The 21,957-nt window shown below is 42.1% G+C and overlaps 1 protein-coding gene across 13 annotated transcripts in view; it reads left to right on the forward strand.

The window, feature by feature from the left end:
* LOC307017660 (band 4.1-like protein 3) overlaps positions 1-18,317 on the forward strand; it is a 59,965-nt gene extending 41,648 nt beyond the window's left edge. For 3 of the 13 annotated variants that reach the window (XM_079647334.1, XM_079647331.1, XM_079647326.1), the window contains exons 11-26: positions 14-189; positions 2,306-2,502; positions 2,880-3,473; positions 4,767-4,820; positions 5,941-5,976; positions 6,432-6,497; positions 7,147-7,332; positions 7,974-8,036; positions 8,575-9,744; positions 10,785-10,817; positions 11,565-11,642; positions 13,045-13,128; positions 13,639-13,737; positions 14,299-14,379; positions 14,732-14,847; positions 17,242-18,258. In XM_079647334.1, the coding sequence (XP_079503460.1) occupies positions 14-189; positions 2,306-2,502; positions 2,880-3,473; positions 4,767-4,820; positions 5,941-5,976; positions 6,432-6,497; positions 7,147-7,332; positions 7,974-8,036; positions 8,575-9,744; positions 10,785-10,817; positions 11,565-11,642; positions 13,045-13,128; positions 13,639-13,737; positions 14,299-14,379; positions 14,732-14,842 (3,028 nt within the window). In that variant the 3' untranslated portion in view covers positions 14,843-14,847; positions 17,242-18,258. Of the gene's footprint in view, positions 1-13; positions 190-2,305; positions 2,503-2,879; positions 3,474-4,766; positions 4,821-5,940; positions 5,977-6,431; positions 6,498-7,146; positions 7,333-7,973; positions 8,037-8,574; positions 9,745-10,784; positions 10,818-11,564; positions 11,643-13,044; positions 13,129-13,638; positions 13,738-14,298; positions 14,380-14,731; positions 14,848-17,241 lie in introns of all 13 variants that reach the window. The other 10 variants (XM_079647328.1, XM_079647333.1, XM_079647332.1 and 7 more) reach the window with 10 other exon arrangements.
* Positions 18,318-21,957: the final 3,640 nt, after the last annotated feature.

Below are 21,957 nucleotides of genomic sequence, written 5' to 3' on the forward strand. Positions count from 1 at the left end.
TACCTTGTGACAGGCTCGTATCCCCCGAGGCACCACCGAAGAAGTTCATGAGCCTCGGCTCCAAGTTTCGCTACAGCGGCAGAACGCAGGCTCAGACCCGCAGGGCGAGCTCTCAGATCCAAAGACCGGCGCCGCTGTTCGAACGCTCCGCCAGCAAACGCTACAACATGTCCCGCAGCTTAGACGGAGGTGAGGAGCAGCTGAGAGGTTTCATTCATTGCCGGCTAAAGCCACCCAAGTAGCATTTATTCAGTTGATTCCAGTTTACTGCGTACCTTTTTACATTTGTGATGTTCCTAATTTTAGATTATTGTTTATTGTGGGTTTTCTGAACTTATTCAGATCAGCTATTATGCAAAATCCACTTTTTCATGTCTTTTATACATAAACATGTGTCCCCTCTGTGTTAAGAGGTTCTGAAAGTTTCAGGAAAAAAGATTCTCTCACTTTTTGTTCTGATTCTTTTTATATAAAAACCTGTCTGAAAATGAGCTGTTCAGATTTTGGCCACTTTATGATGTCATCACGATTTGTTGGCTTGTGTCACCAGTTAAGCCCCCGGTACCGGGGGCAAAACGCAACATCTTGCAAGAAACAGCGTCTGAGGGCTTCTTAACATTTAACAAACTATGAATGAACGGGAAGAAACTCAGCTATCAGACGATGTGAACAATTTTTAGCTAAACAAAACACAAGGGTAATGGCAAGCCTCTGAATTAGCCCTGGGTGAAAAAGTTCTAACGCACTTAGCACAGAACTCACGGTATAAATACTTTATTACTTATCGGATCTGCACAAACAGATATCAGATTAAAGCTAAGATTCCACAGATTCTAGAGGTATAAGTATCATCAAACTCAGGCAGCGAAGGCGAAACCAGACAAGACACAACTTAGCTTTACGGAGCCAAAACGGCAAATATGTCTTACCGTTGCTGTTTTTCTGATTAAAAATTGTGTTCAATGGCATTAAAATGATAAAAACGCTGCTGAAGGTTAATCCAAAGGTTAATCCAATGTGTCCGTGTCACTTTGAAATGATTACTGATAATCCATCATTCCATTTTTGTCAAAAACAGAGATTTCATATTAGCTGCTATGATAGCTACGACCCAGCTTCCGGTTTTGGGCAAACTGCGTGCACATCACTCTCACTCCTCTATGGCAATGTTTAGATGGATTTTAGGAACCTCCCCTCGATTCTATTGGCTCTAATGGTTAAAAAGAGGTGTCAATCATCAAAATCGACCGATGGGTTCCAGAGATATGGCAAATCCACCCAAATGACCCCAGAAGTGGGGTTCTTGTTGCTAAACCTCTCTAAAAAGGTCAAATGTCACTTTTTTTGCATCGATCTTGATACAGGGTACTTATTATATGTCACTGTTATTTTCACTATAAGTAATGTTTTTTTTTGGATGGACACTGTAATTTAATTTTTTTTACTGTGTTCAATCTGAATTTACTTTAAAATAAAAAAATCTATATTGATCCTGACTTTTCTACATCCAACTCACATGTTTATCATTGCTTTGAGAATTGCTTTATTAATTTACCCCTTTTTAGAAGTGAAGATATAGTCATTTGTTCTGGGCATGTCATTTTCGAGCCCGAGGCCTGCAAAACAGGCTTGGGGCTTAACAGGTTGACCATTAGCCAACTACCAACCAAGGTAACCTCCCCCCCCCCACCTTATCACCTGAATCTTGTGTTCACTTTTAATTGTCGCGTGCTGAAAGGTGCTATATAAATAAACTTGCCTTGCCTTAACCAAATCTCTCTCAGAGGGGCGTGGGGAGGGGCTCGTTATTTTCATCTAAAGTAACAGACAGAGAATCAGCACTTTTGAAACAGGGCTGAAACAGAGGGGATTATGGGTAATGCTGCAATGATCTGTTTGGTATTTCGAGCCAAACACTTCAGAGACATGTTTTGTATATATCTGAGACCTATAATATATTGATGGAAAACAGTATAACAGGGGACCTTTTAAGGGATGCTTTTTTTCTCACTAAAAGAAAACTTCTGCCACAGTACTTTTTCTGACGTGCAAAAATGACAGAAGCCTTTGTAAGAACTCTGAATTCTTTCCTCTTTTTATTTCTTCAAAAAGAAAGAAAAATGTGCTTTGTCTGAAAGCCTGCAAAGATAAAATATCTGACAGAGCCACAATAGGTATTTTAACAACAATGTGCAGGAAAAAACCAAACCCTTTATCCCACCGCTCACATTTTTCCTTTGACTTCAAACCGGACCACAGGTGTCACATTTTAAAAACGTGTCAAATCCATCTTCCCGTCCCGCAGCACCCATCACGGAGAGCCATGAGACTCTGATGAAGGACAGCGCTGCTGCTGACGGGGTTACCAAAGTCATCGCCAAGGGAGACATCGTCGCCGTAGTGACGGAGAAGAAGGCCGAGGAAGAGAAGGCGGAGCAGGAAGACGCTCAGATGGCTGCAGAGATGCCAGAGCCCTCCACACCGCTCAGACACGACACAAAGGTAAAGGCTCAGAGCTGCATTTCATGTGGATAGAGAAGCTTTAAGAGGCTTTGATTGTGTTTGGTTCAAAGAGAGATGCCACCAGGTTGTTGCTGCAATCTTTTTAAATCCTTTTGTTTTTTTTCTTTCTTAATAGACTTTTTAATGGCTGATGATAATTTCCCAGTTGCTTTCAGCTTAACCCTCTGCAGCAGACCAAAGTGCTTCTTCTCATCTTGTGTGCGCTTTACTAATTAGATTTTCTTTTCTTGTCTTTCCTTTGACCCCACAATACACTCGTGTGTGTGTGCTCATGCGTATTCGTCTCTTTTCCCTTTCTCGCTCCACTCCATTTACGCACACACGTCATCCCTTCGTTGACATTTCCCCTCCATCAGTGCTCCCCTCATGTTTACTCGAGCGACCCCCTCCGCTCCGAGCTCTCCCTCCCCTCATCTCCCGTTTCATCCACCAAAGTACGGCGGAGGCGCAGGGAGGGCGCGCGTAAACGGGCGTCGTCGGTCAGTCCGGCCAAGAGCAGCGACAGTTGCCGCCGACGCCAAGCCCTCGACGACCGTAAAGCCGCGCTGCTGGACGAGCAGGTGCTGCTGCTCTCTGCCCGAAAGCAGAGGCTGGAGCAGGGCAAGAGGCGCGGCGGCATGCTGTTCTCCTTCTCCCTGCACCTGCCCGACCTGTCCTCCTACCTGGACGAGGACGGATACATCTCCTTCCCCGATCTGTCCGAGATGCGCTTCCTCCCCATGTGCGCGCAGAACTTCATGCCCATTAAGTCACCCTCGCTCATCCCCTGCTTCCTCTTCATCTTCTTCTTCCTGCTGTCCACTTCGTTTTCCGTCCCGTACGCCATCTCCCTCTCCTTCCCCCTGGCGCTGTGCCTCTGCTACCTGGAGCCCAAGGCAGCCTCCCTGACCGCATCCATAGCCCACGGCTACCATGACCATGACAGTTCAGAGGAAGAGGAGGAGGAGGAGGTGTGTGTGCGTACGTTTGTTCCAGGGCCCGCCTCTGGCTTAGACTGATAGTTCATTAAACAGTTAAACCCTTATCCCGTCCTGTATCTCGCCGACCTGGAGACTGTGTGTGTCCCAGTGTCTGTCAGTTGTCCTACTTTCAGAACCTCATCTCTGTCCCGTCTCACTCTCATCCTGTAGGAACATCCTCATCTGCATCACACAGAGATGAAGTGTCATAGTTTCATATGTAACCAGCTTGCGTTTACTCTTTTTAATTAAAGGGTTAGACACAAATATTAAGCAGTTTTTAATAACATAAGTCTGACATTTGACTACTCATTTATACATTGACAACATTTGCTGTATGCATCATCACTAACAAATCACCATTAATTAATATCACTGTCATGTTGCAGTTCTTTGTAAACATATTTGAACATTTGATCGAGATATAATGAGGATTTGAAGAACTCACCTGTCTTCATTTAGTCACTTATCTCTCACCAAGCCTCATATTAAAAACAAACATGTAAGCTTTGTGCCTAACCCATATCAGTGTTATCATCAACCTTCATGACTGTTAAGAGAGCTCCACAAGCTGCATGAAAGCACCTCCATGTTACCATGCACTCAGTCTCTCTGCGTTACTATCTGAGTCAAGCAACGCAGCACAAAATGAAATGAATGATTTAAATAGAACTTCTGCAGAAAAAGGCTAAAATTAGCCGAAGTGCAGAGATGTTTTTTTGCCCCCCCCCCCCCCCCCTCAAGCGACACCCTTTTGTATCACAGAGTAATGCATGCTGGGTTGCAGAGAGACGGTGACAGTTAGATGCATCCAAATCATCCTCAGTGTCAACATGCATGGAGAGGAGGGAGGAGGGCCTGAAAGTCAGGTTACTGTTCGTCCAATCTAATTTGACCAGCGACAACACAGAGGATGCTTTACCTAGACAAATATACCAGGATTCAACCGTATCCAAATCCAAAGCAAATGATATATGACTTTTAGATGTCCAAGTGACTGACCGAAGGTTTCAACTTCCTCTGAGTCTGTTTTTGCTTGCTTACTTTTCATTTGCTTTTTATTCTTTCTTTCTTTCTTTTGTTCTTTTCCTAACCGTATCTGCAGGTTGTCTGATATATGTGTGTGTAGCTTCCAGAAACGGCCTGAGCATTTCCATTCGTTCCATCTGTGGTTATGAAGAATTTCTGTCGACGATCAATGCATCTTAAAGGGTTTACAGTTTGGGTTCTTGTTCTTTTCTTGCTTGCCAATCGGAACGGTTTTTGCTCGGTTTGTGAACGCAGACTGATAGCGAACAAACCGACTTTGCCTTTGATGGAGATATGACCTGCACAGAGGTTTGTACATTAAGGGAAGACGTCATACTTAAGGCATGAACCAAGTACTGATGGAGCAGAGGAATAAAGTGTTGCTGAATCAGAGATGTAATGCTGATTGAAACAATAAGGAGAATTTGTGTACTTCTGCATGTGACGCATGCAATGCACCTTGATATGCCTATTTTGATCTTTCCTGTCTCTTTATATGTATTTGAATGTCTATTCCATTGGCTAGCTTTCTTATTAACAAGCCAAAGTCATGTTGTGAATCCCAGGCTGTTCCACTTGTTCTCTATATACTATTTCCTAAACCTCACCCCTGTAGTTTCTTCCCCTGTCAAGCTTCCATTTTGTTAATTTGGTGAAAGGGTTATGAAATACTCCTTTTGATAGCACGCTAAATACATTCAATACATTTAAAAACTGTTAGATCAGCCTATAATTAAATTTTATCAACAGAAGTTGATGCTCAGCTTCCACACTTATTGGTCTAAACTTTAAAAATGTTTACTTAAAAAGGGTTCAACTCAAAGGTATTTAGAGAAAAGACTGCAAATGTAATGCTATCTCTGGTAACATTGGGCTCTGGTGTACATTTCCCTGAATAACAATACAAGGCAAGACAATCCTTAAAATAATGAGCAACATAGAGCCGCTATGTTATCCTCTAATAGCAACAAGGACTGGCCTGCACCCAGTAAAACATTAGGACTTACAGTTTTTGTATTTTTTTTAAATAGCTTAACTCCAGAAACATATGCAGTTTAGCTGCTGGTTGACTCCTTAGCTTTGAAAGCAACACTCGACTGTGGGTGGTAAACTAATTAGCTGCACAGATGGCGGGGTATCGTTACAGCACCTCACGCTTTTGCTTTTGGAAAGCATCCCTGTTATAATACCTCTGGGGAGAAATGTAAAGCTTGACGGGCCTGAAGTGCCTAGTCACGGTTGCTTATGCTACTGGACAGGGGTTTAGCGGACTTCTGTCACAAAATGCTTTACTCTATTGAATCCCACCCTCTCTTATTTCTCTGCTTGCCAATTCTTGTTGCTCACTTTCTCTTTCCCCTGATTCACCGTTCTGTGTTTCCTCTCTTTTAATAACACTCTCTGTCCTCCCCTCTTTGCTGGCTGTCAGTCGGACGCAGATGAGGACTCTGAGATGCCCACTCAGGTACACCGGGCTCGCTTCATGGCCCTGCTCAGTGCATCACTCCATCCCCGCCTCCAGATGCACTGAGCCGCTCAGACATCAGTCGCTTTGTGCCCTCTCTCCACCCGCTGGCTTGCTTGCTGCCCCTTCTGTTGCTCACCATCACACCACACACCACACTGACCATTCGCTTTTGCCTGATTTCACTTCACAGACTGCTGCTGTAAAGCCATTCCAGCTCATTTCCAAATGCTATTGTTTGTAAATGATGGTTTCATGTTTCTTTTCCCATTGGAGTCAGATTTCACATTTGTTCAAGGTTTTTTCTCATTTGCTTTAACAGTGAGTTGTGTCATCATATCATTTGTTGGCATATAGTTGAAGACAAAGCTCCCAATATCTCCACAACAACAAGTCTAAACGAACTATACAAAACACCTTTTAACTACAATTCATCTCCCCTCTTGTCTTCACAGTATAGTTTCATAAGACGAGTAAAAGGGGAAAACCTATTTATCAAGCATAGTAATCTCATGCTAGAGGTTGGTAAGATGCATGACTGAAATGTGCATGCAGGTACTCTTCCTTTAAAGGATCCTAACTGATAACAAATAGGTCTAACATACCAGTAGCTCTGCCAGTGTTGGATTGTCTTCTGGAGTCCCTGTGTGAATAGTTTAGTACGTTTTTATCTAACAGATTTCTGCTGTGAGCATCCAAATTAACTTTTCTGATCAATAAAGTGACACAAATCAAACTGCATTAAGTCAGTTTGCAGAGCTCTTAACTTCTAATGAGATTTGGGAGTGTTGTGCTTAACTAAACTTGTAAACTATGCATGAAATCCTTCATTTTCATTGGATTAAGCTGGTCCTAAATGCTCTCTTAGCATTTAAGTACAAGCTGCTTCTCTCTTAGTTACAGCTGCCATTTGAGTGAACATTGTGCCATAGTGTTGCTGTGCGTACTGTGGACATTGAACGTGAATAATGAAGCTTAAAATGCAATTCATTAAAGTCTGCATTGATTTATCAAGACTTGTTCCGAGCTGCATTTTATGCTTCCCAACGTTTTTATGGTAAGTCATTGGTTATTGCAAGCTATCGTTGCGTACATAAAGCATGGCCGTCGTTCCCCTTCGCGCTTCTCCTGGCCTCATCTCCTTGTGTCATGGTTGACCGGTTACTCTAGGACGCCTCCCCTCCGGAAGAGATGGTCAAGCACCAGACCAACATCAGCGAGCTGAAGCGCTCCTTCCTGGAGACGGGGGAAACTTCCTCGGGCATGACCGAATGGGAGAAGAGACTCTCCTCGTCCCCGGCACGCTCACCCAGAGCCGACGAACCCCCGATGATAGTGCCGCTGGAGCCGGAGGACGTAAGCTGCTGAAGCCGACTGAATGACGGCGTGTTTGTGTGTGAAGCATGACATCACCAAGGAGACCTTTACCAAAACAAACACATCCATCCCCAGTGTTTGCATAACGAGTCATAGTGCAGTCAATTCAGTAATCATAACGGGGCTGGAGAGATATATTTTCTACATCAAAATGAGTCTGGTGCAATATATTTTATATTGCAAATGTCTCTCGTGCATATCAATGAAGCACTTGAGACTTTTATCTGGGGAGTCATTTAAAGTTACGACCGCCATATGGTTTCTCTCTATTCCTCATCATTAGGAGCTTATTTACATATTGATTTATCTCTTGTTGTCTTGGTTGATGGAGTCATGAATCAATAATAAGATTGTTGTGCTTAGTGACATCATGACATGCTGGAGTTAGGAGCAGTTTCATTAGAGTTTCTCCTTGTGTTGTCGAACATAATCTGACGCACTAACGCAGGACAAATGAGCGGCAAATCCTCTGACGACTAATTACTGAAATAACAAGATGCTGGTTTACTGGAAGGGTTTCAGGATCTGGATGTCCATTTGATCATGTGGTCACACTGGACCCGGCCTGTATCAATTTGTGTGAACGTATTAATCATTTTTAAATGTCTTCCTCCTTTTAGACTGAAGACGAGCTGCCTGCAGGAGAAGAGACTAAAGGGGAGGTGGAACCTAAACTCGCTGAGGTAAACTTCTTCCCTTCTTTGTTTCACATGGAATAAAACTTGTATTTTGTGAATGTGGTGTTGTGTTCTGCCCTCTGTTTGTACCTAGCTCCAGACGTATCTGGACACTGGCACAGTTTTTGGTATACTTCACATTTATAGTTTTCCCATTTTTGTGCTTAATTCAGCTTTTTCTCATCGGTCTGTATCGCTTTTTAGAGTAATTCTAGTCCTCAAAATACATATCTGATATAAATCATATTAAATATAACTTTAAAATCCAGAAGACATTTATTTGGTCATAAAGGTTCCAAAATAAATGTTAGTAACACTGTCTTAACTTAATACAAAGACAGTCCATAAAAAGATCAGAGAAACAAGGTTAAACGCTACATCCAAACAGTGCATCTTTGTCCAAGTATTAATGGAGCTCAGTCTGTGTGTGTGTCGTCTCTTGATAAATAGTCTCTTGAGCTTACCTTCGCTGTCTTCGTCTTTGTGATGCCCTCTGTCTATTAACTTGAACCACCCATGTCCAATAAGCCAAGTGTCTCCTCAGGCGGCAAGATATCTGGTGAAATACGTGGTGGAAAGCATGGCGACAGATTTGGCCACTTCCTCAGGGCCTCACGGTCTTAGTCTGTCAACCACGATGGACGACGACGTCTTCATGGACGGGACCCTCAGGGAGGTGGACGAGAAAACCCCCGACTCTCAGGAAGAGAGAGCGGAGCTGAAGGTCAGCCCCGGAGCTGTCAGACAGGAAGTGTCCCAAGCCATCAGTGACAAGAAAGGAATGCTCATTATTTTGAAAGACGCGGACGACACAGAGGGCAAAGAGATGAGTTCTGTTGATGAAGAAGAGGAGCCCACCATTCCTGAAGAGGATGAAGCTGAGGAGAATGAAATGCTATCTGCATCTAAAGAGAAAGAAGACACTTCTGTAGGTATGGATGCAGAAGACAAGATGCAGCGCCTGAGGATCGAGATAAAAACTGAAGACATGACTCAGATTAAAGGTATCGACTCGCCTAAAAAGGCCATGGCATCCTGGATATCTGAGGAGGTGAAGGGCGAGGCTTCAGAGGTCATCAGTGTGACAAATGGAGTAAAAGAGATGACTAACGGCATAAACCACGAAGCAGAAATATTCATCTTTAAAGCGGGCCAAACAGAGCAGTCAAAGTCCTTCGAAGAGGCCCAAATGAAAAGGTCAGAGTTCTTCGAAGAGGTCCAAACAGAGCAGTCAAAGTCCTTCGAAGAGGCCCAAACGAAAAGGTCAGAGTTCTTCGAAGGGGTCCAAACGAAAAAGTCAGAGTCCTTCGAAGAGGTCCAAACGAAAAGGTCAGAGTTCTTCAAAGAGGCCCAAACGAAGAAGTCAGAGTTCTTCGAAAAGGTCGAAACGAAGAAGTCAGAGTTCTTCGAAGAGGTCGAAACGGAGCAGACAGAGTTCTTCGAAGAGGTCGAAACGAAGAAGTCAGAGTTCTTCGAAGAGGTCGAAACGGAGCAGACAGATTTCTTCGAAGAGGCCCAAACAGAGCAGTCAAAGTCCTTCAAAGAGATCCAAACGAAAAGGTCAGAGTTCTTCGAAGAAGCCCAAACGGAGCAGACAGATTTCTTCGAAGAGGCCCAAGCGGAGCAGACAGATTTCTTCGAAGAGGCCCAAACGAAGCCGTCAAAGTCCGGCCTGATTACCATTTCGGAATCCTCTCCTACGTCCTTCGCAGTGGTACTGTATAAAACCTAAAAACAACAACTGGGTTTGGCTGCCTCCCTCCATCTCTCCACCACCAACACCTCCCTCAGCCTTCCCCATTGCCTTCCCTCCAGCAGCAGCCAAACCAGACTAACAACAGTGTAACCAAACGCTCTGCATGGCTAACCTTAACACCCAGCGTTTACTCTCTCGCCAAACCGCCGGTTTCTGTTGCAATCGGGCCCGCTGCTTCTTTTGTTTTGGGTTTGTTTTTGAGTTTGTTGACAGCTAAAAACAGCTCGCCTTGCCTCAGCAGCTGGCTCCCGCAGCTGATAAGGAAAGAAATGGGTTTGTTTTCCCACTGTTTTGCTCCGCTGCACCATTTCTTTCTTTCAGCTCTTATCTGTTTGCTGAAAGCAGTGACTTCATAGCTCTTGGCGAAGTGCCATCGCTGCAGCTTTTCCCCACCTCATCTTCCAAAAAACCCTCTGCCACTCTAACATGTCAGAAAACACATTGTATGGGTCTACTAGGGCTGCTCAATTAATCGTATTTTAATCGCGATTACGATTATGGCTTGCAACGATTACGAAAACAACGTAATCGAAATAAAATGATTATCTTTTTATTATTATTATTACTTTTTTTTTTTTTTTTTTATATATAATTTTTTTTTTGTGGGTTTTTTCAGTTGAATTATCCTTAAAGTGCAGGGCAATCAACTGTTAAAAACATACAGTTCAACATTTTTTTCTCCAATAAATGGATGTTTTCAAAGTCAATGAATAATCGCATTTAATAATCGCAATTACAATTATTGACCCAAATAATCGAGATTATGATTTTTGCCATAATCGAGCAGCCTTAGGGTCTACCGGACTTATTTTCCAAAAGCAGATTAGAGGATATTTGCTGTTAAACACCGGTATTCCATACAATCCATAATATTCCCTTTTTCCAACCCTTTATTTCTCCACCCTCGTTCCTTTTGCTCTGTGTCTGGTGTTCACTGTGACTTTTGACTGTCCTCTCTATTCCTGTCTCTGTTTGTGTCCATCCCTCTGTACCGTCAGTCTACGCTGGGATGGGTTTCCTACTCCGAAAAGGTGACCCCTCCTCTCTGGTCCTCGCAGATTTTTACACTGCATTGTTTTTTTGTGTAACTGAAACTTTAATTGTCTTTAAATATGTGTGCCTATTGTGTGTCAATTTATAGTACAATTCTGAAAATTTAAAATACAAAGGAATGTAACGAAGACAGTCAATTTGCAATACAAATATGCAACGATTCAAATCAACTCAAATGTTAATGGATTTCTTTTGACTTGTTTCATCATGCGAGTCACCACCTGTATCAAGATGAGATGAGAGTATGCAGGTAGATGTATAAATTGAGGATGTGCCATCATGTTTTAATTGGGACATTTGGCAGCATTTTAGTTTAGATTAATCAGAAAATACACTACACAAATTTGCAATCTAGTTTTTTTATGTTACAGACAAAATATATTTTCACTTTAACAAAGAAAACATTTTTTACTTTGCATAGTTCTGCCTCAAAAACAAAAGGATGTTCTATAATTTGAAGAAAATATAGAAATAGATTCTGTAGGTTTGTCTCATTTTCAGTCTTCAATCTCATTGTGTAAAACACATTTGTGAGAAAATCACAAACCCAGTGAACCCAGTATCTCGAGTTATATCCAATCATGCGTATTGTTACATCCCTAATAACCCACTTAACCCTTTTCCCTATCAGGTGAGATGTGAAACCTGCCCTGTGTACTGAATGGGTTTTATTTTTGTCACAGTGGAGCAAAAACATAATCTAATGGTTCAATTATCATTCACAGACATCCGCTAAACCGCAGGAGGAGGCGGTCGTTGCCACGGAGACGGAGGCAGCACCATCCGAGTCGACGGGGCCAACGGTGAATATCCAGACCTCAGAGGCAGAGCAAACTACAGCCGAGGGGGAGGGAGATGATGTAGTTGTGTTGCACGATGATATTAGTGACTATGGTCTGGAAGATGCGCCGGGAAAAAAAGATATTTCAAGCACTGACTTCCAGCTGGTAGCAGGAAATCAGACAGAGGCAGCACATGTAGGGTTAGATGAGATTGTTTGTGGCAGCAGGGCTTCAACAGAGTCTCCAGAGCCGACCTTAGCGGCAGAAAAGGGAAATGAGGAAGTCTTAGAGGAGGAGGCGTCGATGTCAAATCAGGAAATCGATAGATCCAGATTCGTTGTGGCTCCTGTCTACATCAGAGATTGCGAAAAAGAAGAGAAACTGGCCTTGAAAGAGGACGAAGCAGAAAGTAGTTTGGAGGCTTTGGAAGAAGAGTTAGAAAGTAAAAATGAACGGGAGGGAAAGCACACAGAAGTAGATGGCAAGAGAGTCAAGTTCTCCGATGAAGTGCAGTACTTCGAGGAAGACAAGCTCCCAACAGATGTAGACAATGGTGCTGAGGAAGTGGACGAAGAGAAGGATGAATGTTCACGTGCACAGGAGGAAGCACGAGAGATGTTTCCAGACATCGTGAAAACGCTGTCCTTTGAAAAAGAGAAATTCCACTACGCACAGGCGGACAGCTCGGAAGAGGACATGGAGGGAACAGAGGAGGAAGAGATGGGTGAACATGAAGAAGAGCTGAATGTGAAACCGGCAGACGGCTGTGATGGTGAAAGGCTTTCAGAAGTAAGAGAAGACACTGTGACGCCAGAAGAAATAGATGAAGCGGAAGTATTGAAGAATCGTGAATCAGATGAACCAGAGCTGGAGCCCCGCCCACACGACGTGCCTCCGCCAGCCGTGTCCCAGTGGGAGGTAACGCTGCTTCAGCTCCAGCTCAGCCACCTCCTGTAACTTCACCTCCACCTTCCCCTCCTGCCGGCACAATCTGCTACTAATAATCACGGCCAAAACTGGACCACAAAGCATGGATATACCCGTCTGACTTCATAGTTTGTTCGGGGGACCTGCTAATATGATGTGGTTCTCACTCTTGATCGAAACCTTGTGATTTGCATTCTCCAGCATCCACTCCTTCACTGGGTCAGGGACTAATGCATGACTGCATGCTCGTTTAAAGGTGTAAGCCCTTCAATGATGGCCTTTGGCTTACTTCGTTAGCATGCGACTTTTATTTCTGTCAATTGAATTTCTTGTATAACAGTGTGGGGATATTTTTAGTACAAAGGCGTACAGTGAACACCTACAGCAACACTTTGTGTCAGACATGACGGCTAAATAAGCACAGATGGTTTTGGTGCCGCTCTACCCCCTGTGCATGCATTCATTTGTGCCCGGCTTTTCCCTTTTTGCTCATCAGAGTCTCGATGTCGTCGAGGTGGGAACCAAAGAGGTGCCTGTTGTCCACACAGAGACAAAAACTATCACCTATGAGTCTGCAGAGGTACGAAATTAAAGCTGTCATTTGACATTAACTTAATTAAAGAATAGTATCTGATTTGCCCTGAAACAATCATTGATTTGTATTAATTGCGTATACATATAGCATAAGCATTAAGTTAAAGTCATGTTTGTGTGCTGTTGAATGTATCGTTAGTTGAACATTCACTTTTACTGTTTACTAGAATAGAATAAAAGCATTTATTGTCATTATACAAGAGAGAGAAAAGTTACTCTTTTTAAAGTGCCATCAAAACATTCAGAATAGACAACAAACAACAAAGACACGCAGCATTCATACATTCGTTAAATAATAACAAAATAAAGTGCAGTTAGTTTAGTATAGCATAATGAATACGTTTGTTTGTATAATATTAAAGAGGGCCTATCATGCTCTCTTTCCCCTTTCCTGTAGTGGCTCCTTAACGCGGGCTATTCAATACGCTGATTGTGGTAGATGGTAGTTTGTTTATCTGGAGTATAAATATAAAATGAGTGTTTGTCTTATCAACAGGGTGAAACTAACGGTGACGTAGACCCTGGGGTGTTGCTGAGTGCTCAGACCATCACCTCGGAAACCACTAGCACCACGACAACCACACACATCACAAAGGTCAGAGGTCATCTATTGTCCCTCCTGGTTTCTTCACACTTGAATCCGCAAACACGACTGCAGTGTGTGTGCTCTTTGAGACACATTGTCAGCCCCCGGAGACGTCCGTATTAAAGTTGGGGAAATAACCAGAAATAAACGTCCTTTTGTTGCTGATTTGTTTCTCCTACAATCATCGGGAAATATTTTTAAAATACCGGCTATAAGTTCTCAAGATCGCTCCTACAATACTTTCCTTTCCGTCAAAAAGTAAAGAAGCTAAAGGTAGATAGGAAAACCAAAAATACATTCTCAATTGCTGCAACCAGTTTGCTTTTAAACTGCTTAACCGATCTTTGAATGAATTACACAAAACTCCCACATTATCTTTTCTTTCAATCAACCATCATTTATTATTTATTGACACATAACCCTCCTGAAGTCAAGGATTTAAAACTTGAAAAGTATTGCATTGTAGTACTACTTAACTTTGTTTAATGAGGCTTAACGATGATATTTGTTTCCATATCTTTTATGTATACATTGATTTTTAAAGTGGTCTTTCTCCTCTCTCTTGTCCAGATGGTGAAAGGAGGAATATCGGAGACGAGAATTGAGAAAAGGATCGTCATCACGGGAGACTCAGACATCGACCACGATGAGGTCAGTCAGTTTCCATGACGTTCCTCCTTTATGCTTCTGTATCTTTACTGTATTTCTCAGTCAATAAGAGGACTCAAGCAAGAACTATGTTAGTAAAATGTCCGTGAGCCCTCAGGACGTTATCTTATACTTTGCGAGCACAGTTCCGTACTCAGACAAAACATTAACTTGTGATGTGACATTAACAAATACTGAAGTATGACAAATGTAACTAAAAGTGGCTTCCCTGTTGGCATATTGACTCACAATCAAACATCCCCGCTCCCTCCCTCCCGCCTTCCCCATTTTCTGTCTCCCCCTGGTGACCCCTTCTGGCACTGCACCCCTCCCCCCCCCCCCCCCCTGTATGTAGGCTCTGGCTCAGGCCATAAAGGAGGCTAAAGAACAGCATCCTGACATGTCAGTGACCAAAGTAGTGGTTCATAAAGAGACAGAGATCACGCCAGAGGAGGGGGAGGACTGACCCAGGTAAGAACACTAGGTCCCAGTCCTGGTCCCGGCTCTCCGTTTGTAGTCTGGTCTTTTTCAAGCTGGTCTCCATTCTTGGGCATGCTGCTTTCCCCATCAGCACTTCTTCTCCCTGCTGCAGACAGCCCTGCTCCTGTAGCACTCAAAGTTTAATGCATCATGCTGTTGTCATCCCGGCTTCACCCCCCCCACCCCCCCTGCAGGGAAAAGGTCAGCTGATGTGCACACACCGGATAGTCTCCACTCTAATGACAAGGCTTAAAACGCTTTACAGCAATGCTCCTGGCAGTCTCCTGTAATACGACTGCAACACTGCCCCCTGCTGGAAAGAAACAATGCTTCTTTTTAGAGAGTGCTTCTGTGTGGACAGACCCTGTAACATGCATAATCCCCCCCGCCCCCACCTATGTTCTGACAATGGGGTTGTCGCTTTCTAAAACAAACTAATCCCTAAATAAGACCATGTGGGAACTGGAGTCGTGTTTACAGTACAGAAAGAAACTAGTAAGGTTGAAAACGATTTACCTGCATGTCGTGCAATATTCTGTAAAAACATTGATCAACATTGTTTTGTTTACATTGTGTCGCCTCACAAAGGGCCCCGACAGTGATGAGCGATTAAATACCAGCAGAACCGGCTCCTGCTCCTCACAGTCTGTCTGCAGACTGTGAGGAGCGTATCGACTGAAATCTGATCTCAAGTGAACAAAGACGAGCTTTAGTCTTTTTTTCAACTCAGTCCAAACAAGAGAAATCCTATTCCTTCCTGACATGACCACTTGAAATGAGTCTGAGAAATGTTCATGCATGAGCTGAATTTCTGTCATGTTAAAAGTGTCTCTTTAGGACACTTGGGTTTCAAACTATTTGTGACATATGGCTCTTTTCAGTTGCATTCTTCCTTTCTGTGGTGGGGGGATGAATAGGTCAGCAGTCCTTCTACCTGTGTTACTGAAAACTTCACAAATGCAGCCATTTGTGTTTGAACTTGCCCGCTGGCAGTGTAGTGGGGATTATTTCAGGTGTGGAGCTGCGTGAGGGACCCTCTCATTCCATGTCACCACAGCATGTCGTTAAACCCTCGCCTCCTTTTCTCTGGAAACTGGGTTTGTCCAGTTTATTCTAATTCACCTTTTTGGCTCTGAAGCTTGTTATTTCATTCGCTCTTAACTTAAGAGATCCCAAGGCGCAGGGTTTGGGATGAAGGGCATGCATGTGTGTACTTGTGTGACTCACCACATGGGAATGCTTGGCTTTGTTTCTGCGGCCTTGCTCTCAGTCGTGTCTGATTTCTGTCAGAACTCCTTTTTCTACCACAATTAACAGGATGCTGAATGTGTTTTTCTGTTCTTTTGGATGCGTGTCCACCGTAGATACACACAGTGTGTTGGGGATCAACGGTATCGGAAACAACATTTTAAGTAGTGTAGTCAAGAGTAAACATTTAAATCAATTTCTTGCTTTGAGAACAAACACGCAGCGAGGTGCTGACCTGCGTGAGTTCCAAGTCCTTCAAAATGAAAGCACGTCTTCAGCAAACCAAGCTTTATTAAGCAAACATTTCAAACCATCTTCCCTTCATCAGGCTGTCTGCATCCCCAACTGATCACTCATGATAATAATTCATCAGCAGAAATGTATGGAACAACATCCACAACATCCTTGTTTTAAAAATACATTACTTCTAGTTAAAATAATAAATGATATAACTACAAAACATATGAGATACCAGCTAAGAGGTGTCGTTAGTTTACTGAATTACGCAATGATACTCAAGTGATGAGGGCTTCACAGTGGGTTCGGAAGCTGCACAGTCAATCACATCTATACGTTTAATATCCGTTTTTAAATACATGTATTCTTTAGCCACATGATTCAGTATATCCCTTGCATCGCATAACATTTATGAATAACCCTAACTAATCTCAAAGTCTATACAACTTAACGCATCCATCAGATGAACTACATTTCCAATTGTTTAAAATAAAAGAGTAATTATATTTTGCATAAAGTGCTGAAAGGTAGAATCCCTCCATGTTGAGGAGCAAATTCTCCAAATCTTTTTATTTGATGAAGGCCACATATGAGATTCATTGGGATAAGAGAATGATGCTTTATTCCTCGGCTGTGAATTGGCAGTAGAATTGTAGACCCACTGGGAGCATAGTTATTTAGTTTGTTAGTTTCAACCTTACCCTGAAGCCTGTGTGTATCTATGTTGTGTGTGCATTTCTGTGACTCTGTAGTCCCTCTGTGCATCTGTTTATGGTGGTAACATTGCCATAAACATTTATCAGGGTCTTTTCAAGTCTTTGGCAGCTTGCACTGTGGCTTAAGGGTCATCTGTGATTAAATATTCATGATGTGCTGACTGCTGTTTCTCTGTTCTTCCAGGAGTAACGCTGAGGGCTGTTTTCTGTTCAACCTCCCAGAATCCACCTCCACCATAATACTCCGAGACTCTCAGAAGACTAGAACAGCTCCTACTCTCCGAATGCTGCAGCTCTCCGCTAGTCGCAAACCATCACCTGCAAAATACATGAATGCATCTTGCATGAGAAGGACGCAACGTTGCATTATCAAACAAACGGCAAGATTATACTGAAAGCCGTCCGATTAAAAAAAAAAAAAAAAATGGTTCTCGATCCGCCTGCACGCCGAATCCCTGTGTGCACGGCAAGCAAACGGTTTGCTTTCACTGCCTTATGACTTTGATGCATTTTTATGATTATTGAGAAGAATTATTGTAGCGACGTTTTATTTATGAAATAAAGCCATCACTCCAGAAATCGCTGTAGGCTGTATACATTAGGGAGCATACACTATTTAACCTTGCTGTAGAAGTGCCAAGTTCATTTGCCAGCAAGCATCGCCTCACTCCAACAACATGATGATTTTCAGGTTTGCCACTACAGAAATCACTACGGCCCGGTTCTGTACATATCAAAGCTTTCCTAGGAGAATAGCAAATTATCTTTCACGGTTGATTTTTTTCTCACGTCTACTTGAATTGCATTTTTATTTTTTAAAGATAATTTCAGCATTTTAATTGTTTTCTAATTTATTGATTCCACCTGAAATAGGGTCTGTTTTGGCAAACGCCAAGGAATCAATATTTCGGTGAAAGAAATATTAATGTGCCTGCGCAGGCGTTGAATGTTCACCAGGGTCGATGATCGGCTGCCACGCAAGTCCCAGGTTTGTGTGACTGGGAGGAAAAGGGCTCAGACTGCCGAGCACTGCCCAAATTAGAAGCAAATCCAAGAGAGATCTGTAACCCCCCCCCCCCCACCTCCCACCCCATGTCAACTTTACGCCTCCCTCATCTGTCCAACTGTATCTGAATAACCAATATGTGTTCCTGTACAGCCATGTTTTCCTCAAAGTGGTGAAATAAAAGTGGCAAATGCATTTGTTTTTCATTTGCCGTTTCCTTCTCAAATAATAAAATGTTTACCACAGTACCAAAACTTGTCACCGTTGGACCCATTGATTGAGTATTGATACGTTTTTAAGAGTCAGTTAGTTTTGAGGGATGATTGCTAATTTCACTAACCAGTTGTGACCTTTTTTAATAAGCCACTTGAAATCCCATGGATTCATATTATGTTCATGTACAAATTATGATTTTAAAAAGCAATGATATGGGGCACTGAGTCATTTTAAAGTAGTCTATTTTGTTCATATTTGAATCAACTCCAAATAAGCTCAAATCTATAACAACCTAACTGTTGGAGCATGAGCAGTTTTCCTATCCTCAGGCACTGAAATAACCTGATGTACAACATGTGATTATTATAATCTATAAACTCAGACATCATTTTTTTTAAATAAATCATGATATTAATGGAAGGGGGTTGAATTTGGAAATTGCAGTCCGTCTATTATTCATTAAACGAAATGCTCGGATCGCTTAATTGTTCAGTTGAAGCGCCCTCGGGTAATTAAGACAGGATTGTTACAGCTATAGGTAATTATGTTGAAGGCACGCGGGTTGCAGAGCTCCGCCTGCTGTGTACGTGCGTGTGTGCCCGCGAGCGAGGATCAAAGAGCTGAACACAGGAAGAGCTCTCACTCTGTTTCTGTTGCTGTGTAAGATAATGATCAATTCAAATATCAGAGTCAGAACATGAAAGGAATTTGTCTTGGTGATTTAGTGCATAAAGATACATTCAAAGCGGTATAATGTAAAATAAAATAATGATAGAAAATGTGAAAAATACAAGAGATGCTTTGATATAAATGCTTTGTATATCGGAAGTGCGCTAAAGGATTGAGCAGGAATGTACTTTATTGACCAAAGATGTGCACAAGTCCATAGGTTAAAAAGATAATGGAACATGTTAGATAGTAAATATGTTCATTAAGATGTGGATCAAGAAAAAAGTCAGAACAAAATTAATATCAGTCATCTTTATTTAATTTGACAAACCTATTTCCAAAAACTGACAGAGTATATGGAGACTTACTGTATGTGTGTTGATCATTTAAGCACATTTAGGGTAAGTACATTAGAGATTAAACCACCAATAGATCAAATGCAAATCTAAAATAGTTAATTAGGTATTTTGTCAGTAATATACATTTATTAATTGGTTGCAAGACAAGCAGTAACAAAATCTTTAAATTACATTTAAGAAATGTTTTGCAGATAGGATATAAAAAAGGGGAAATTAGTCTCATCACTTTGAAATGTTTCTAATGATATTGAAAAGTGTGTTGTTTACTATTACACCTTCCAATTTCAATCTATTTAAGTCTTTATGAAAGGTTAAATCAAAATGTGCAATCATAAAATAATATGAATCACACTTTGTTCTTCAGTCAAGTACATTTGCTGTCAACAACTGAAATAAAACGTTTTAATTCAATTGTGATTTACTTAATGGGTTATATTTAGATAAAATAGTGACAGACCATTTTATATTTTCGTTCTTTATCTAAATAGTTATCACCGTAATAAACCGTGTTTAATTTCATCTTTCTGTACAATATACACATGTTACATTCTGTTCTTGTATAAATCATATTATATTTACGTGTATACAGACTTCTTCTTCCTTTTTTTGTTTTATTGTTTAAAGGTCCCAGTCATGGCCATTTCTACTGATCATAATTCCATTGTTGAGGTATACTAAAATACATTTATACTGTGCAATTTTCCAAAATCACATTGTGTATTCAACGGTATTCACTCTCTGTCCTAAACGGCCTGTTGGAGCTCCTGCAAAACGTTTACCCATTTAAACAGTCGTGGTAGATAACTTGTTTGTTTTAAACATCATAAATGCACAAACAACAATGAATACTTAAAGGTTGTGTACCCGAATCTCCCGCTGGTCCAAACAAAGTAGGAACAGCATCGTTCTTCAGTGCCCTACGCTGTACATATCCGGCATGAATCGCTGAAAGGTTTGTGAAGCTTTGTTTCGTGAAAGGCTGGCAGAGGGTGTGGCCTCTTGGGTATCCCCTCGTCAGAGTACCCAGGAAGTAAACAATGGAAAATGAGAAATCTCCAACGAGGAGTTTTGGGGCAGCATAGACTGTGTTAGAGTTTTACTCGCTACAGGGTGTACTTTGAGGGTTTTTGACTCTGCAGACCGTTTACATGCAGAAAAACCTTCATAACACACAAGGGGACGGGCAATAACCGGAAAAGCATGACATGGGATCTTTAAATCTTATATTACTATTTTGCATTGTTGGAGGAGCTTGTGACATAATATTTTCAAATCAAATCAAAGTTTATTTATAAAGCACATTTAAAAGCGATTTTTGGTCGGGCCAAAGTGCTGTACATGTAATAAATAGCCTACTACAATCACATAAAAACACATTACTACAATCACAACAAAAGACAATAAATTACAACAGATATATAAAAAACACAGGGAAAAGTCAGGAGTCGTGCTCCGCTCTGACTAAAAGGACAGGGAGAAGAAGTGTGTTTTAAGAGTAGATTTTTTTTTAAAAACAGGGTCTGGGCCGACCTCACATGGAGGGGCAGAGTGTTCCAGAGCCTAGGGCAGGGGTCGGCAACCCGCGGCCCTCGAGCCGCATGCGGCCCTTTAAGCCCTCTGCTCTGGCTCCCTTGAGCTTAGACCAGTGGTCACCAACCTTTTTAAGCCCAAGATCACCGACCTCGGCCTAGGTGAAAGGCGAGATCTACCTATTGCAGAATTGAGTGGAAAAGACGGCCCAGACAATGCTTCCAATTTGAGGCCTTTTATATAGGCTAATTGCATCTGAGTTACTCTTACAATGAAGGCTCCATAATCAGCTCACGGCATATAGACAGGGGTAAAGTGCTATTGGGGGGCGGACCTCACCTCCTCAAGGGGGGTCCGGGAGGATGCTCCCCCGGGATGATTTTTTTTAAATATTGAAGTTGAAAGCATCAATCTGGAGCACTTTGAGAGCAACATGAAGAGATATATGGATACCTCTCTCAGCACCCATATGAAACAGAACTGTAAACAGATTTTCTTTTTCTTTATGGATATTTTACAAATCACATTAAACTGTATTCTTGTTTTACTGCCATATAGTAGGCTATTTCATACCTGTTTTTCATTTATTCTCTTATTGTTTGTATAACTATAATGATCATATAAAGGTGTGCCGCGGAAAAAATCTTTTGTATAATTTGTGACAAAACTGTTCTAAACACTCAAGAGTCCTTTAGCTCCCCTGAGCCCCTCAGTCTGACAGGAGAGGACTCTCCTCCAGCTTGTTGTGGAAACAGCTCCTTATGTCCGTTAGTGCAGCTAGCTAACCAGATGCTAACATCACGGTCCCCGCTAGCACCGGTCCCTCTCTCTCCCTCACTCCCTCTCTATCACACTAAATGCGCTATCGCCACAAACACACAGAGCCGAGCTTGAATGACACAAGCACACGTGTATTTCCATGCAACTCTCTGATTGGTCTGGTGTGTTGCCTCTGTTGCGTTCACTAAACACGGGAAATTACATTCCTGCCGTCGTCTCTTGTGTCATGATGAGGTTCACGTAAAGCACGGTTAATGTATTATATTATTGAGGTGTCTCAAATATACGTCAATCAAGTGGCACCTGCTAACGGGGTGGTGGATGATAGGTTTACATCTAA

This window comes from Notothenia rossii (genome assembly GCF_949606895.1).
Source record: "Notothenia rossii genome assembly, chromosome: 9".
Lineage (NCBI taxonomy): Eukaryota > Metazoa > Chordata > Actinopteri > Perciformes > Nototheniidae > Notothenia > Notothenia rossii.